An 18584-nucleotide genomic window follows, 5' to 3' on the forward strand; every position below is an offset into this window, starting at 1 on the left:
TGCTCTCTCTGACACATTCATGATCTCCTATCTTCACATCCCTCCCGAAATAGAAGCAGTTATTTCGTGCACCGACATTAAACTCTTCGTTATTGGATTACTTGATTCAAGAAACTGGGGAAAAAAGCAGAAATCCCAGAGCCCGATCCACTTCAGAATCCAAATGCATGTGTGAAATAACCATCTCAAGATGCAGTCAGATACTTATGTGGACCAAAGCTGCAGCAATGTGTGGTTGGCCGGGTTAGCGTGTAGCTTTGAACGTGTCGGCCTGTTTTTTGCTTTCAGGAAACCGAGTTGAAGGAGGGTCGATTCTGACCCCGACTCGTCGTCCTCTCTGCGGATTGTTTGGTTTCCTGTGCCTCTTTGTTTACATCCTGTTGATTCTGCGCTCAAAGTGGACGTTCGGCATCTGGCGACGACGGATGGACCCAGTTTCAGATTGCGGTGTGGCCCCGAGCTGAAACTGACCTTTGGCATAAAGCAATCAAAACCGTTATTCTCTTTGCGTCATCAGGTTTCACTACCCCCCCCCCCCTTTGTGAAACTCTCCTAAGATCACATTGACCTCTTTGCCCTTGACCTTTGTGCCATATCAGGTGTCACAAGTGCTGGAAAGGTCATCTCAGCATCGGCCCGCGCGCTCCTTTTTGCTTTCTCTCTACCTGCAGAAGAAGAAAGGGCGCCATTCAGAGAGCGAACCCTTTGAAATCAGGCGCCAACGTCTCAAGATGTTCTCTTACAGTTGCACAAATAATCCCGGCGGAATCTGCAATTCGGCCGGGAACGCTCCCGTAACCCACCGCGTGGCGTTTTAAAAGGCCGTGCACGTGCACCAACACAGGTGTTTTCACTTACCCCGGCCGATTGGAGCGCCCCTCTGCGGCCGCGGGCCTTCGCGCTCCACGTTAGCTTTGTTGCGCGTGGGACAAATCAGACGTCTAATTCTCAGTTTAGCTGCAGCAGCCTTAAGCAGGTGAAATTAGCGGCGGTATCGAATGTACCAGATGAACTTAGATGCGTTTAAGAAGTCACATCCCGAACTGGACGCGCTGTTCCGAGCGGTTAAGGGAAAATGAAGCCATCGTTATTCCCGCTCAGCCGCTTCGTCCTCCACAATCCACAGTTCTGAGTAACCGTGTCATCTGTACAGATTGATGTTAGGCGGGACACCAGATTTGGACGTGGCCCAGCAGCCGCAAATGATGTCCCCAGCCAGGACGCTTGTTTGCGTGCAGATCGGGCTGCGACCCAAGATATCCGTTATGGAGCTCATTATTTCTTCTTTATTTGAAACAGACAGGCCAAAACCTGGAGTGTGGATTCTCAGAATCAAATTACAAACTGACTTGGCTCGGCATCCCTCCGAATCGTCGCCGAACTGAAACGTATGATCCGTGAAAGGTTAAACGTCCGAGGTCACACCCCGACGACGTCGCCGTGGGATTTGTGTCGGCACGCTTATTCGCCGGACGAAGAGCACGTTCTCATTTTAACCCCGGGAGGAGACTTACCGGGGGGAACCCAACAATCAGCAAAGCGTTTTTACGACCACCCATCGCCGCACCTTGAATCCCCGCCGGCGGCGCCGCCGCCGCAGCTCGTCGTGGACTCATCGCAAACAAAGCGCATGTGTAACGGGATTAGATCAGGTTGGTTCCTGTCTCGATTAAGCCCGAGCTCACTGAAATCTGCTGACACGGCACACTTCAGTGCAACCTCGAATCGAGCAGTAAACGTGTCAGTTTTGACGACTCCTAAAGCAGCCACTCTGCTTTAGTTGCATTTAACCGGAGCGTGGTTTCATGTGGGGGGGGGGTGGCTTCACCTGAGAACTATTTGCCCTGATATGCCCCCCTCTTAGGTGCGCCAATGAGTCCTCAACATCTATGCACTTTTAGGACTTTTAAGACTTTCAGGTACGGATTCCATTTCTTGAAACACAAAAGCTGATTCTGACGGGGGAAACGTTTGAAATAGCTTTCTTGCCTGAGGTTCCGTCCAAGGTTTCTGCCTGTTAAAGGACGTTTTTTCCTTGCCCTTGTCGCCGGAGTTCTTGCTCTTGTGGATCAAGTTGGGTTCTGCCTTGAGACAACTTTCTGTCGTGATCAGGCGCTACAGAAATACTCGGATCAGGTCGGTCGTATACTTTTCGCTGCGTAACACGGCGACGCGAGAGTCCGAGGGAACCAGCACGAAGTTTCCGTGAGCGTTGCAGATTCCTATCGAGGGTGCTGAACTTGTCAGTTCTGCATTTGTTTTTTTGGTAATGCCAAGATGGTGAGATTTGCCCACCGATGAGATGCACGGATACGAGCACGATGGATAGTTTCTCCCGCACGACAAACACAAGGAGTCGGTTCCACGTGGTCCAGCAGCATCCAAAGCCGAACGCTTTGCTGCTTTATGCCGCCTGTGTCTTACCGTCACCAGATGATTCCTCGCTCCCCGGGGGGGCCAAGAAGTAGAAGCCCCCCCCCTGTCAAAGTGAAACTTTTCATTTGAACCCTGCAGGTTTTGCACGGATTAAATAGACAAGACGCGACACGCTAGGCTAATTACGCTGCTCCACGGAGAGCGCTGGCAGGCAGATTTTGCTGTCCCAGCAGTTTGTGCTTCAAATCTGCTTTCCTGCAGAGACCTGGACGATGATTCACGCCAGAGTGATCTCTTCAGCTCTTGGGATGAAAGGGAATAACCCACGTTGGACATCAGCCTCGTGGACAAATAAAGGACACTCGGGTCCATCTCGCCGCTGCGCTGCTCGTCCTCTGCGAGACCCGAACTACGACGGTCTCTGAACGAACGTGTCGGTTCCAACGTGGAGCCGATTGTCTCGACCTCTATTACCATTGGCAGAATTCATAGACTTAAATAGTGGTTGTGTAACGGAACCGGCGCTGCCTTAAAACACAGGAAATAAATGGTTGTTGTTCGTGCGGGTAATTATCAGTGGTAAAAGGCAAAAAGCCACTCAAAGAAAAGAAAGAATGAACTCCATCGGTTCTCCTCCCGGAACACCGAGCACCCGACAGAGGCGAGGACAAATCACCGCAGAGCCTCTGAAGAGTTCCTCGAACATTTGCGCGTCATCTTCAGACAAAATAACCATCAAGCGGTGTGACCTGCAGCCGTCATCTGTTTTCTATCTGTCTTTGGGAAACAAAGGAGGCGGAGTGCGAGGCAAAACAAGCAGGTTGATTTTTCCATTTGATAGGAGTGCAGTGGGAATTGTCCCTTATTTGAATATTTACAGTCCAATGGCAGGGGTCAGGGTTTTCCCACAACCGCAGAGATTCCGCACAGGAAGGTCAGGGCAGGGTGGGAGCGCCTCGCATCTTCGGCAAGTCAAATGAAATAAAAATAAACGGGCGGTCCTTTCCGAAATTGTTTTCTAGACTAAATTAATTCTGATTTAAAAAAAAAAATCTATTTTTAGCCAAATCAAAGACAAAATACCCAAGAAAATTCATCTACCTTCGCGTCTGACCCCACACTGTCTGAGCAGGGGCCTAAAGACAGACCCCTGAGGCACTCCGTCAGAAACAAAGAGCCAATCACGGAGACCGGGCAACAGGAAGTCAAACTGAGAAGGCCGACCAAATGAACACCCACAGAGCTTTCACGTAACGGATTCGTATTGCTTTAATGATATTTTTTTTCCCTCCTTAGGAACAGGTAAGCTATGACAATAGAATGTAAAGGAAAAGCACAAATAGAATCTGAGACCCTTTTATGCAGCACATTCATACGGCGAGTCCCGTCTGAAGACGAGGGTCGCAGGAATCACTCGTTTTCCACTGAAACCAGGCAACTCTGCACTCAAAGCCAGCAGGAACAAAACCATCAGATGTTGCATGATGAAGAGAATTGATTATTCCTCCTTCCCAATGACTAAGCACGGCATTTTTAGTACGACTGTACCTCTTTGATTTCACCATACATTTTTTTTCCCCGCTCGTCACCAACCTTGAAAACTGCGATAATGCGACAATAAAGAATGAAAAAAAAAATTGAATAAATAAGAATAAATAAATCAGCGGGCCAGAGAAGACAGCAGCACGGACTCTTTTGAGTTCCCTCCAGCACTGGAATCTTTTTGGTTGAGGGAATAGAAGTGCTTTTTTTTTTTTTTTTTTATTCCACCTGGTGCACAGAAACCCTTTTTGTTGCAGAAACATACAAAAAGAAAGACCATCCGGTTGCTCGCCTTCGCTGCTGAAGCCGCGTGGCCATTTAAATGTGGGACGCATGAAACCAAAGAAGCAGACAAACATTACAACATGTAGCCCGTCGGCATAGAAGTGTTTGAATCTTTGGCAAAAATAAATAAATAAATATCTGAACTGTCATGAGTGCATTCGGCCGTTTTCATATTGCATCTGAGGTTGGCTGCAGAAAGTTTCCTAAAACTCTACCGGCTACAATGAGCTCCGAAAGAGCCCAAACGCTTCCGCCCATGCAGTTTAGACTCATCCATGCCCGACCTCGTTCAGAGAGAACGCAAGAAACGAAACACGCGAAAAACGTATACATGTACAAAGTAATGTACACCATGTATCCAAACACATTTCAAAGTCGTCACGCTTTGAAATCATTAGCCAAAATAAGTTGTTGTTTTTTTTTCTCAACCCTTTAGGTCATCTTCTTTATCTAGACTGTACAATATATGCATATATGAGTAACCATGAGGGACCAAAGCAACAAAAATAAATACTTTTTCGCTATGTCACCTTTCAAAGTAGTGTATCTATGTACATTTATATCAAGATCAATGTTCCTTAGCTTATTGGATGGATGGGTGAGCAAGCAGGCTTTTTGCACACGGTGAGGAAACTACTTGTTTTTGCTCCAACAGGTATCTGAAGGTGATTCATGATCACACCGTGGAACGGACAAAGCAAAGAGCGGGCCGTCCTTTTGCAGGTGGAAGGTTCAAACGGACCAAAAGAGAGGATGAAAACAATAGAGCATCCCGGGGGGAGAGGGGGGGGGGGGGTCCTACTACTCAGGAGTCTGAGAACAGTACAAAAATGTTTAGTTCATGCAGACGAGTCAACCTGAACGCATCTAAAGGTTTTAGCACAAAGCATAGACTGTTGAATGTGGCTATGAGGAAGGGTGCATTCTGGGACGGCATCATGCATAAAGAACAGTGCATAGGTGCAGGTCCTGGGGGGGGGGGGGGGGGGCAGGCCCATGGGGAATCCAGTGTGTTTCAGCGGCAGCTTCTGCAAACAGTCGTGAGGTTGCAGGGTCCAAACCCGGATGAGCGGCACCATCTAGTGGACAGAAAGTCTCTCCCCCCCCCCCCCCCCCCCCTCCGATCCGATAAGCAAGTTCTTGCGAGAGACATCAGGTTTGGCCCGGAGGCCGAGGCGATGCGGGTGGGTGTGGCTGCAGCACCGACACAAGGTGCGATGACGTCACCATGGCGGCGGCTTCTTTTTTCTTTTTTTAAAAGTCTGGTCTGCTGTGCACAGTTTCACTGCAGAGCCCTTTCCGACACACAACAGACCAAGGAACGACTCGGAGGATTTCACAATGACGCTTTGTGGAGGGGTCGTAGAGCCGAGCTTAAAGATCAAGCTAACATGCATAAGGTCTTCAGACTATTTTGCTAAAAGCCGTCAAGGCAAACTTTTTTTTTCCTGAAGACATGGTTGAGAAGAAATAGTTCTTTTCTTAGTTTTTTTCTTTTTCTTTGACACTTCATCTTTTGAAAAGAGGAAATAATAATGGCTTAAGAGCTACATCATTCTTGCACTTGTGTTGCAACTACCTTTGGTAAATCAATCAATGAAAACAGGAAGCCCTGAAACGTGCGAGTCCCTTACGAGCCCCCCCCCCCCCCCCCCCCGCCGGAACTTAGCGTTGCTCCTTTAGCTTTCAGCTAGCATCTCCTCCGTGCACAGGCGGCCCCGCAATGGCCTCCCGTGTTTGTCACGTTCACAACGCCACACTGCACTTCCACAAGCTCCACCCTGGATCCGCATCAAATCCTCCAAAACCGCGACTTCCAGAGAAAAGGCCGAAGTCGAGACAAATCAGCAAGGCAGAGAGAAAAGAAGAGAGAAACAGAAACGGATCGACAGGAAACAGAAAGGAAGGGGGGGCGCCATCGAGTCCCGGCGAAGAAGACTTCAAAAAAACGGCCGCTGCCATTCAGACGACGGGTTTCACCGCTTCATCGCTTTGGAGACGAAGCTGGCGATGGCGGCGGCGGGCTGGTCGGGGTCGAGCTCAGCAAACAGGTGGCTGACGTTGTCTGTGGTGCTTCCCTGTTTCCTGGCAACAAATCCAAAGAGCCTGGAGGGTGATAGGTCAAAGGTTAGCTGGATCTTTGCTGCCAAGCAACCACCTGAGACGGATGAACTTACAAGGCGCTCACCTCACTGAACCGCCTCCTTCTCCGCCCCACCTGTGGAAAGAACGCCAAAGAGTTAATATCGGTGTTTCTTTTATCGATGTCAGGACGAGAAATGGTTTCTTACTTCCTGTTCTGGGGATCAAGGTCACAGTAGGTCACCGCGTTGATGGGATAGTGTCGCCTGAAGAACAGTCTGCATGGAGGGGAGTTAAGGCCAGTATGAGGGCAGAGGCACGCCATGCATCGTTTCATTTCATCCTCAACTCAGAGTTCCTGGGTTCGTGCCGACTCACTTCCTCTGGCTGTCGGTGAGCGTGATGCCCTGCGACGACACCTTGAAGTGAACCGTGGCCGCAGCAGGCAGAGGGTTGGTCGCCAGCGTCTGGCTGATCGCCTTGGCGATGGCCTGGGGCCCGGTCAGAGACTCCATGTCCACGGAGTTGATATATAGCACGTTGCACGCTGGAAGTAAACAGCGGTCCACGGAAAATAAGAACGGGCATCGCCGCAACGTGCACAACGACGTCGAAGGAATGCAAACCGGGCTTTACCGTGAGCGTCCTCAGGAGCCTTCTGGACTGTAAGGCAACAATAAGGGTGACAATGTGTGAGTAAATGAACCGGGGAAAGGCAAATGCTCTGTGTTTCAATCGTCAATTATTGGGGGGGGGGGTTATCGACTAGTGTACATAATACTCTGGAAATACACTGCACAGTATTTCTGGAGCTTTTTCTCATTTATAAATTGTACAGGTTAGTGTGTACAATTAAAAGAGGAGTGGGCCTAACATGGGGCCTTGTAGGACCCCAGAGATGACTTAAGCTCACCTGCTCCTTGCTTCAGAAGCTCAACAACCGGATCCGTCTGCGTGGAAAGTTCCAACGCCTCTTCGTTTGGATCTGCGAGCGGTCGCATAGAACAGGAGGAGAACGGTGAAGCGCACCGAATGCTGGATTAAAAGCTGCGCATGCCGCTGTGCTCTCTGACCTTTGGTGGGGATCATCAGCTTGCAGGGCAGAGCCAGCGGCGTCATGGCGTGTTGGTAAACCAGAGCGGAGAGACAACCTACCAACGGGGGGGGTGACTTATCTTCGTCAAACTGCGATCAATTCCGCAACAAACCGAAAGCAGATCCGGGACTCACCGAAGTAGGGTTCATTGGGACAGCCCTTCAGCCGGACGCCCCTGGCACTCGTCTCGATCAGGAAGTGCCTCACCAGCTCGTTCGTCATGTCGCCAACTGGACGAGTCAGAGAACGCACAAACGCACGGATGGTTCTGGACGGTTCGAGCACGAACGTTCTCCCATCAGGTAGAAAGGTAAAGACACACGTGCTTTACCTTTTTTGTTGTGCTGGACAGTCGGCGGCGGGCGGGCCACCTTCATGGCCAGGCCGTAGGCTCCGCGGAAGGAATGGCTGTCCCTGATGATGAACGCCCCGGGTTCCCTGTCCTTCAACAGACCGATGGCTGAGAGGAGGAGGAAGACGAGGGTGAGGCGATTGGGAACCCCCGAGGCGACCGGTGAGTCCGTTTGGACTCTCACCTTGCTCCCGGGAGATGTCCGGCTTGTACCAGAACTTGGACGTGTCCTGGACGAACTTGACGTTCATCTTTATGTCCGGGTAACCGTCTGTTTCGACCAATGAGAGGAAGGCAAAGGGTTATTGCGTAGAACAGAAACCGGTGAAATGAGGCGCCACGCCCGCTTCCACCTTACCATATATGGACTTCGAGACGTCCGGGAGCGCGTGTGAGCCAGAAAGATTTGGCGCGCTGCCGCCGGCTGGCGTCGGCATCAGGTTCTTGTTGTCCTTCCTTTCCGCATCGCCGCTGGACATGTGCCTCTTTTCCGGCAGCTGTGGGGAGACGGGGAAGGCGGGCGTGGCCGGAGGTTGGGCGCTCCCCTGGCGGGAAGCAGCCCCGAGCTCATCCGGGGTGTTGTGGCCGCCCGCTACAAAGCGGCGCCCCATCAGCGGGCTGGGAGGGACGGCGGCGGCTGACGTTTTAGGGTTTCGACCAATCAGAGGGCTGGAGGGAACGCCGTCTCTGCCGCCGCCGGTTGGAGGAGGGTGTCTGGTCGGCGAGGGGCTGGCTTGACCCAGGCGTCGCTGGAGGGCGGGGCTGGGAGGCGTGTTGGTGGCGACCGTGCGGTGGAGGGTGTTGGGGCTGCCGGGGACGGCGTGGACGCCCATGATGTTGACCTGGGCGCCTTCAGGGGAGGCGGGTCTGGGTGGGTAGGCGGGGGGCTGGCTGGCAGGAGCGGCATCCACAGAACCGATCCTCTTCCTACAGACGAGGAAAGGAAAAGCAGACTCACGATTCGAACTTTCCCTCTCGTCTGATGATGTCATCCGATGGGCTCACCCGTCAGAGATGTGGGCGGGGCTGCTGGAGGACAGCGGCGCGTTGAACTGTTGAGCTCTGGAGTCACCGAAACTGCAATGACCTGGGGATCGCGACACAACACACACACACACACACACACACACACAATCAGCGTCACCTCGAAGCGATCAGGCATCGGGACCCAAATGAGAAGCTGACATGAAGAGGAAGTGAAACATTCTAAGGGTGCAGAGACGACCACGGAAACGGCCTTACCTCGATCTCCGTCATTAGAATCAGAGTCTGACGGCCGGAAGAGAGAGAAAGCAAGAGAGGAAGAAGAGGAAGACGATGGCGTGTGAGGAAGAAGAGGAGACAAGGAGGGCGAACTTGAGCGCAAAGCAAGAACTGGAGGAAGGAAGCATTTGAGCAGCAGGCGCCGGCAGAACATCCTTTTATCCAGATGTGGCGTACCTGAGCCGCCGTGTTGCTGAGGCCGCAGTCCCAGAGCCGACAGGGGGGTTCTGGCCAAAGCTGGGGGAGAACGAGCTAAAAGGGGAAAGGAGGGGAGGAGAGGAGAAACAAGCACAACCATGAGAAAGGATGGACACGGGGAAGCTGGGGGTCGGGGGGGGGATTCTCACCACCGCCTCCAAAGGTGGGACTGCCGGAGAAGCCGTCTGCCTCGTTGTCCTCGAACGCCTCACGATAACTGCGCATGTGACCCTTGAGTACAAACGGGGGACACCGGAGCAGAGATGTGGGAATTACAGCAAAAGAGGAATAAGAAAAAAGGAAAGCTCGAGCAGATCCCTCTCACAGCATCGGAACCGACCTCTCTGGGTCTTCCTCCCGGGCCGAGGGCCAGATTGTGTGCAAAATCGGATGAATCCACCAACGGCATGCTGTCATGGCTGCTCTGGTACTGTCCCTCGCTGGTGGTCCGACGCCGACCCGTCTCTTGCGTCACCTCGGGGGTCATTCCCCTCGAACAAACGCCTGACATATAACAGGAACTCAATTTTAAAACTCGTATTGAAATCAAGACATTGCTAACCTCTTATGTGGGCTTATATTCCACTTTTTTTTTTTTTTTTTTAAGCTAAGCTAGACCTAGCCTTCAACAAGAAAGACGCACGGACCCGGAGACATAAAGAAGTGAAGTCAAGGAGCAGGAAAAAATAGAACTGATGTAAAAGCAAACCAGATGACATCGTAAAAGAATTCCAAAAAAAAAGCTCGTGAGAAAAGGCAGAAGGATTTTCTACAGAAATGAAAGGCAGAAATCAAAAGTGATGGGAAGTGGACAAACCAGAGAAGGAATAGGAGCGGTGGCGGTCAGATTGTTGCGGCGTTATGCTTTCGCTGATGCCCCGAATACGAGCGTTGTACTCTGCTCCCGGGGGTGGGGGGGGGGGAGAGGTCGGGGCAGGTGGATGGAGGGCAGGTGGTGGAGTAGAGGAGAGGAGGAAGGTGAGAGGCGTGCGAAGGAGGAAGCAATGGAAGGAACGGGTTTGAACAGAACAGGAGAGAACATCAGAAATGGAGCTAATGTCAAAGTGTACGTCTAAGAGTTCAAAGCGGTTACAAGCAGGACGCACTTACAGCCACTGGGTGGAGCCAAAGAGCTGGCAATAATGTTCCACGTAAAAGTAAACATGAATTCAGACAATGCTCGGAAGGTGAAGCCTGGGAATTCTTGGCTATTCTTATTCCCATCCCACCCCCCCCCACCCTCTTCATTTTGCGACTACAGGTCGATCCCCTGGCGCCACCCTCAGAAGAATCTGTCCCAGAACCGGTCCGAAAGCTGAACTGATGACTAAAGATGTTCCAGCGAATCAACACTAAACGAATCACGTCACGTTCAATCCGGTCCGACTCGTCGACTCGTCTTTTTGCTCCGTCTTTCACCCTCTTCGGTCGCTCCGAGACTTACCGGCAATGCGTTGAGCGACCAGCCCTTCCAAATTTAGCGTCTCCTCCTCTGCGTCTGCCTCTCGGACCAAGGACGTGGACGAAGCATCCCGAGGCTGGGGGGTGAGCGCGGGGAGGGGAGAGGAAGAAGCACTGTAGCCCGGGTAGGGAGATGAACCCTGCAGGTCCGGGGAGTGTGAAACCACACTGGCTGGGTAGGAATGGACGGGATTCGATGGCACCTGCTGGTTGAAATTAAAAGCGGGGTCGGCCGGGTGGTGGACTGCTTGGCGTGCGTGGAGGTAGGGCTCCGGGGTGCGTGTTGGGGTGATGTTTTGGTGTTGGTAACCGGCGTTGGACCTCTGGGGAGAATACAGCGCCGACTCCGTAACCGGGTTCTGGCCGGGCAATGCGGAGACTCTCCCGGGTGACCTGGCGGGCGGATGAAAGGAGTCGTCGGCGGACCCAAAGCTGCTGTAACCATGAATGGCAGAGTCCGCTTGGTACGACGGCCGAGCAAGCGTCCGGGAGAACGGCGCTTGGGACGAACCGAGGCGATTCTCCCCGGCAGGCGCGCTGTTGGACTTGGACATGTGAGAGTTGGTCGGGTCCAGGTCCAGCATGAGCATGTTGAGCGCCTCGATGGACCGCTCGATGTCCCGCTGCGAGGCCGAGGCGGGGAAGTGAGGCAAGCTGTGGGTTGACTGGAGGGGAGGCCCAAACGGGTCGTCCGGGAGGCTGTACTGATGCCAGGCAGTGAGACCTCTCTGAACGGCCTCCCGGCTGCTGGTGCTTCTCTCCGGAGCTCTGGGCATCACCGGCAGCGTCGGGTCGGTGTCGGGGCTTCCACCTGGTGGATTCCCAAAAGACTGCGCGCCATACATGCCTCCGCCGTTCTGGTAGTTGCTGTACCCCCCCCGTGGTGACGCAGAGTCTCCAGACCTCTCCCGCATCGCCGTGGGCGTTCGCACGCCGTGCACGGGCATCTCGTCACCCCTCTCGGGGTAGGCCCCGTCGTTCGGCCTGCCGATGGGCGTCTGTGATTGGTAGTAGAGGTCAGCCGGTGTCGCCTGTCCCTCTGGGGATGACAGCGTGCCCAAGCTGTCCACGCTATTGCCTTCTTGGCTTATAGGCAATTCGTCGTCCAGAATATCTGTCTCCCGTTCTCCCGCCGAAGGGGCACCGACTAGCCTCGTGTTCACCCCGTTAACATGCACCTGCGCTGGGACCAGATGTCGGACACCTCCCCCTGGACTGGTGGATGTGGATAGGTAGCCTTGCCGTTGAATCGTGGGTGGCTCGAGCCCCCCAAGGAGCTGATCGAGATCTCTTTTCTCCTGTGGGCTGAGCGCCGGGTGCGGCGCCGTTGGGTTGGGGTGGCTCACGCCACTCTGCACGGACTGGCTGTGCTCGTCGGTGCGGTCGGTCTTGACGGACGCGGTGGAGTTGCCCGAGTCGCTGCTCACAGACAGGGTGTGGTCGACTGCCGGTAGGGACGCGTGGCCGGTCACGGGTAGAGTCTGGTCGGCGGTTCGGAGGTGATCGCTCGGATTTTGTAGCGCGTTCTCGGTGTCGGTCAAGGTGTTTTCGTGGATTGGGAGGCCATTGATAGTGACAACTCCCTCCAGGGAGTCTTTCTTGCTGACCTGGGCATAAAGGCTCCCATCAAGCGGACCCTGTGTGTGAACCACATCTGAAAGAGACACAAAGAGACATCGTCTGACGTTATTCCACCATTTCCCTGCAGTTCCAAGGGTCCACCACCGGCCGGTCATCTCATCTTCATGCACAAACTTCATTGGGTTTGGCTGGCTCCAATCATCAAACAGCACAAGCACAGTGACCCCCCCCCCCCCCCTTTTTTTTACCCCGCGGTGCACCGTGCAGCCGAGCCATCAGCAACACGACCCCGTCCAGCTCTATTAATAGCTCATTTGCAGGGCTAACGCTTCTGTCGCGTTGCCCAGTGTGAACCGGGGTGAGACGAGCTCGTCTGCGGGAACCAAAGAGAAGCGCAGCAGCGCCGGCTCTGAAAGCCGAGATGCGGATTGGCTGGAAAGGAGAGGACAAGTTGTCTTCGCCAAGTCGATCTGTGGCTGTTAAAGCGTGGCAGCAAAGTCAAACTGCGACAATTAAAGCGTTTCCACAGGAAGACCTTGGAGGGCATCTTCCTCTTCCTTACCTGTGCCGGAGGTTAAACAGCTTTTCACTTCATGTGTCCCAAATTAGATCCTCGGTTTCAACCAGTCAGATTGAAACCCCCCCCCCCCCAAAAAAATTACAAGTTCTCCTGAAACTCCTGCCTCTGGGCTTCTCCTCTCATTCTCCCCGTCTTCTCGTCGCACCAGCACGTGCTCTACTGCAGGGGGAGGCGGGACCGTCAGCTGAAGCTGGCGCTCTGGGACGATCCGTGGCTGTTCCTGGCAGCAGGGGAGGGACTCCGACGCCGCCCCCCTCCGGCGCCTCCCTGTGCCTGAGAGGCAACAATAAACTTCAACTCCCACGCCATCCGTCTGCCTGGGACTGCAGCACCCCTGCTTGGTGATGTCATCAAAGGGGATCCCCTCGCTAAGGGTTAGCCGTTCTCTTTCTATTTTATTTTCTTTACAGATAAAGCTACTATTTCTACATCAAGAGAGACAAACGCTTGCTCTGACGTGCGAATGACTCATGTTTGCCAGGGGGTGGGGGGGGGCACTTTTTCCAGCTGCTGGTTGACCCTTTCCGAGACTTGACAGATGACAGACGCTGAGCTCTCGCCTCACGGAGGAAAACCGGCTAACCGCTAAACAGAAAAGTCTATTTGTGTTTCGGTGACTTGGTTCCCGTTATTGGGGGGGGGCCAGTCGATGGACAGCGACAGATGTTGGCGTCGCAGATGTCTCAAAGGTCGAGTTTGGCGCGATCTCGATTTATTGCGGGATAAACATGCCAACGGGACGACAGGACGCTTCTAAACAGCCGCCACAGGAACAACGCGTTTCCCACGATGCAACACGCCATTCCGCACGCCCCGGAAGGACGAAGCTGCTTTAGGAAGAAGCATTTGAAGCGTCCCTTTAATCGGGGACTGCGCTAATATTAGCCTCTCACGGACCACCTGCCTCTCGCTGCATCCTCTGAAGTGTTTGCTCGAGTGTTTCATTGCCACGTCGCGGCCTCGGAGGCCATTAAAAAAGCCATTTCAACACCTGTGGCCAGCGGTTTGTTATAAATAGACAAGGCGACCAGGATTATAAGCGTCGTCAGTACATTTGGGATTAAGAGACGCCACAACGTCGCAGCGAGAACAAGCGTGGACGACGTCCCTCCCACAGTTCCCGGTGTCATTTGAGGAACCCCTCCACAAATCCCCCCGTGAAGCGGCGTGGTTTATATTTGCCGCCCTCTGCCTCCCGCCCCATCCATCAGCCGACGCCCAGCTTGTCATTGTTCGAGGGGGGGGGGACGATGACTATCTGTCTCCAAGGTCGCTTTCGGGATGATGTCACCCCGTCGCTCATCTGTCAAGCAAATGACCATCGTAAAAAAAAAAGAGCCGTCTGGATATCTGACCGGCAAGCGGCCGGCGGCGACTCGGCGTCTGATTCGCGTCGTCTCAGAGGAAACGCCAGATCGGGGGCTTTGAACTTCGCCAGACATAAAAGCGGACCGTGTTCCGTTCACTCGACGGGTTTCTCCTCGAGGTAAGTCTTATACACGCATAAACGTGCATCCGCCTCCACCCGGATACCGACGGGCGCCTGCAGGGGCAGCAGAGCGGGGGGGGGGGGGCATCCAGGGCTTTATACGTGCATGCGGGATAAAGCTGGATTCCAGGAGACGCCACGTTGTCAAACTTACATTTCAAGGCACAAACAAGCCAACTTTCCTGCAGAGACAAGACGTCCATGCGCCGCGGTACGTCCCCCCCCCCTCCGCTCAAACGCAGTTATCGACCAGCCCCCTTCATAGTTTTGGTGTACCCAAAATTGCAGGCCCCTCATAAAATGTTCCACATGCTAATTGTTGCGCCGTAGGATGCACCGTCTGCATGGAGACGCAGCAAACAAACACGGAGAGGCTTAGCGACGCCGGATGCGTGTCCGGCCGCGGGACGACGTTGGACTCGGCTTCACGCCGTTATCTTTACCATCCAAACCTCGGCAACATCAAAGCGGACCGCCGGTGAATCCGGTCGCCTCTGCCTCGCCGCCCGTCTCTCTCTCTCTCTCTCTATCTGTCTGTCTCTGTTGAGCTATTCCAGATATGCTGCACAGCTCAGCCCCCCGCCAAATATGGGAGGCGGGGGGGTGAACAAGGGAGACGGGGCCCACTGCCCTGCTGTACGACACACACACACACACACACACACACACACCTATTATCCTCTGACAAACGGGATGTTTAGATGACAGCCAGCTCTACAAGGCCCCAAGCGGCGGCGCCCAGGCCTCCGTGACCTCCGGGGCGACAGCTGGCGCCACACCACGGGGCTATAAGCGGAGCAAAGGCGAGCCGACAAGCACAAGGCGGACTTCAGACGTGCCGGACGCTCACGCACGCGTTCGGCAGTCCCTGCAAACGCGTGCGAAAGCCGCTCAGCTGGACACGCAGTGCCACATCCTCGTCACCCCCCCCCCCCCCCGGGGGAGGGAGCAGCCAGGGTGGCCTAATTGACAGAACACTTCAGTTTGGAATTGCAAATAAAATTTCAAATTAAAAGCATTGCCATTTCTATTAATCAGTCAGAAAATGCTAATAAATATTGCTCCTGCTTTTAAGCCTTAAAGCAACGCACCGGGAGACAAGGCGAGAGTGGGCGGGGCTAACCTGTCCATGGGGGACTCGTGGGGGGGGGGGGGACCTACCGTGCTCGCCGTCCACCGCGTCCTCGCAGCGCTGGTTGAAGCTCTCGTACGAGTCCCAGCGGATCAGGTGGTCCTGGGTGTTGTAGTCCACAGAAACACTGGGTCCGTTCTCCAGGTGGCTCAAACCTGAGGACGCATTGCACGATGGGAAATGGAGTCCTCTCACAGAACGCATTGCGTCCCTCCAAATATCTAATCTGCGTAACATGAAAATGCATTCCAAGCCTATTAAATTAAAAAAACATTTTATTTCGTTAAAACGAATTACCTTTGATTTTTTCTGGACCGTAGGAGAACACGAACTCCACTTTGCCGTATTCGGGGAACCGCTCATCTGTTCAGACACAAGTTTATACTCTGATTAGCTTTTCCGTGCGTGGCGATGGCCGCCGGGTTTGGACCCCCCCCCCCCCCCCCGCCCCCGTTACCTCTGAAGCTCTCGTCCAGCTCGCTCTTCCAAACACCACTCCGAGGTCGTGGATGGCGCAGGTGTGGAACTGCACCTTGAAGACCACGTCTCTGGTCGGGTTCCTGTACCGCTTGTGGTAACACTTCAACTACGGCGAGAGGAGGAGAGAGCGTCACCCTAGCTGCCGTTGCCGTGCCGACGAGAAGGAGCCCAGGAAGGAAGGCGCCTCACCAAGACGTCCCCCTTCAGGAGGAGGCCCGGCTCGATGGTGATGCAGATGCTGGTGTTGCTGTCTCCTTGCACGTTGCTGGCACAGAAGCAAAAAAAAAAGAAAAAAAGAAGCGGCGTCAGGATACGGGTCGTCTCCGCCCCGCACGAGGAGTAAAACATTCCGTACTATATTCCTGACGTGTAGACCGGCTGCATGGCCTGGTAGATCTTCAGGAACGGACGGCAACCTGTAAGGAGAAGGAGACCTGAAAGAGGACCTGCAAATGCGGAGGTGGGGGGGGGGTTGTGCAGGTTCTGCTGGCCCGGGGAGGACTCTCACCTCCTTTGGACTCAAAGTTGGGAATGCCGTGCATGATGACGTGATGCAGGAACAGAGGCTTGTTGTTGATCTTGATTTGTCCAGACAGGAGGCCGTTGAAGTAGCGCACGTACCTGCAGACAGGATGGAGCCGCTGCTAAAGGGGCGGGACCCCGGGACTGATCTGGATCAGCGAGCAGGAAGTGAGGCGCCGACTGAACCTTTGTTGCGACGGTTGACCCACAGGAAGCGCTTTGTCCTCGTAGAACCGCCTCATGGCGAACCTGTCCAACGCCTGGTCGGCGCTGCAAGACAGTCCCGAGCACCGTTACTCGTGCTTTTATTTCAGCGGCACCTTGCAGAGGTTGCCTCATCCCGCCATCGGAACTCATCACACAAATGACCTCCGATACCTCGCAGATATGTTGCTGTAGTGCATGTAGGCCGCCACCACCACCCCGGTTCGGCCCCGATTGCCCTGTCGGCAACAGAAAGACGTTCAGGAGTCAAAAAGGGTCGCGCTCGTGAGCCTCGGGGGGGGGAGGACAGGAGAGCGGCGCCACCTTGTTGTGCAGCACCACCACGTTTCGCGCGTCTCCGCCGAGCCACGCGTCGATGGCTTTGCACATGCTGCAGATCTTATCCAGCGCCGGCGCGTGGTCGTCCGGCCAGCCCAGCTCCAGAACCTGGAGATTATCGGGATCGAATCAGAAGGAGGTCCCTTCCTTCCGCGGGTTCGATCCGGTCGACGGCGGAGCTGAGGGCGCTCTCACCTTGTGTTCAAGCCTGAAAGGTCGTTTCTCCGCTCGCTCAGGTTGAGCACCTGAATTCAGAGCAAAAAAAAATGAAGTGAGCCAGACTCTCACGTTTTGGGTCTGTGTGGGGGCCGCCGCTCACCAGGTAGTGCTCGCCGTGTTTGGAGCGCAGCATCGCCGCCACCTCCGCGAGGTTGGCGGTGTAGCTGCGCTCCTCGGCGCCGAGGGGGAAGCAGACAGAGATGATCCGCTCCGTGATGTAGACCAGGTCCACCTCGTAGGTCTCCTCCATGGCCAGAACCACGCTCTGACTCCTGGGGGGGGGGGGGCAGAAAGCAGTTTGGGTTCAGTTTTCAGTGTTCATCGTCCCTTCCGGCGCCGCGGCGACCTTTTTGCAGCTGCCGTGAGCAACTCTCTGGTTTCTCTTCGGGACTAAGGAGCCCAACAAACGGAAACTGTCGCCGTTTCGCTCTTACGTTTCCTGGAAAGGTAAAATATTTGCAATCCTTCACGCTCTGTTGACGTGACCCGCGCAGCTTATTGCAGCCGCCAAATGGCGATCGGGGTTTATTGGACAGTTAAGCCCCGCATGAGAAAGAGCGCCGCTCGAAGAATAAAACGCGAGAGGGAAAAATCCAGCATTGATAATAAGAGTTTCATTTTGATCCTAAAATAGGATCAATTCAGCGAACACGATTGATCTTGGGGATCTTCCGATCGTAATTTCAGCCAATCTGGAAAGCCATTAAACCGATTATTAAACGTCTTACCGTGACTGTTTCTGCCTTATCTCCACACTCTTGCAGGAACGGGTGGATCCCTGGGGAGCAAACATAAACACATGGTGGGGGGGGGGGGGATAAGTTTAGATCACGCAGGAACAGACAAAGCAGAAGGGAAGACAAGGAGCGGAGAGAAGGGGGGGGGGGGGGAAGGAAAAGAAGAACATGCTGCACGGCGCTGCCCCCTGCTGCAGGGTGCAGAAACGACGGCCAAACAGTGCAATCCATTCAAATTCATCACCGCATGAATAAACAGCTTCACAAAATGCCTCCTGCAGGAGAGGCGTGACTCACCGGCGTGTCTACATGCTTCAGCGGCAGCTGGGGAGTGGAGGCTGGGGGGGGGGGGGAGGGGGGGACAGATGGACAGAAACAACATGGTGAGACACCGGCTGCAAATCTATCGTCATCTTTATCAAAAAAAAAAAAGCTCGACACCGAGCTGCTGCAGCCGTTCAAACAGGCCTGCGTCCAACGTCAACACGAGGGGCAGCCCTCGCCGCGGCCCGGAATGTTCCCCGCGCGCACACACACACACACACACACGCACACGCACGCACACGCACACGCACACGCACACGCACACGCTCACCAGCTCATAGTTGGTGGCTGTCTGACACGAAGACGTGACCTGTGGGAGCAG

The 18584-nt window shown here is 54.2% G+C and overlaps 1 protein-coding gene across 1 annotated transcript; it reads right to left on the bottom strand.

The window, feature by feature from the left end:
* Window positions 1-5883: 5883 nt before the first annotated feature.
* tns1a (tensin 1a) lies at window positions 5884-17466 on the bottom strand. Its single transcript, XM_068756378.1, is given in 30 exon segments — window positions 5884-6309; window positions 6392-6421; window positions 6495-6563; window positions 6664-6832; window positions 6922-6948; window positions 7199-7270; window positions 7359-7436; window positions 7516-7611; window positions 7713-7841; window positions 7918-8004; window positions 8092-8660; window positions 8739-8820; window positions 8976-9002; window positions 9174-9248; window positions 9287-9425; window positions 9535-9698; window positions 10012-10092; window positions 10639-12309; window positions 15467-15592; window positions 15735-15800; window positions 15895-15921; window positions 15924-16023; window positions 16107-16182; window positions 16273-16333; window positions 16426-16538; window positions 16626-16709; window positions 16818-16882; window positions 16968-17092; window positions 17179-17227; window positions 17302-17466. Coding segments are annotated over 30 exon segments (4737 nt in total). The 5' UTR covers window positions 17452-17466; the 3' UTR covers window positions 5884-6179.
* Window positions 17467-18584: the final 1118 nt, after the last annotated feature.

This window comes from Brachionichthys hirsutus, chromosome 24 (assembly GCF_040956055.1).
Source record: "Brachionichthys hirsutus isolate HB-005 chromosome 24, CSIRO-AGI_Bhir_v1, whole genome shotgun sequence".
Classification (NCBI taxonomy): domain Eukaryota; kingdom Metazoa; phylum Chordata; class Actinopteri; order Lophiiformes; family Brachionichthyidae; genus Brachionichthys; species Brachionichthys hirsutus.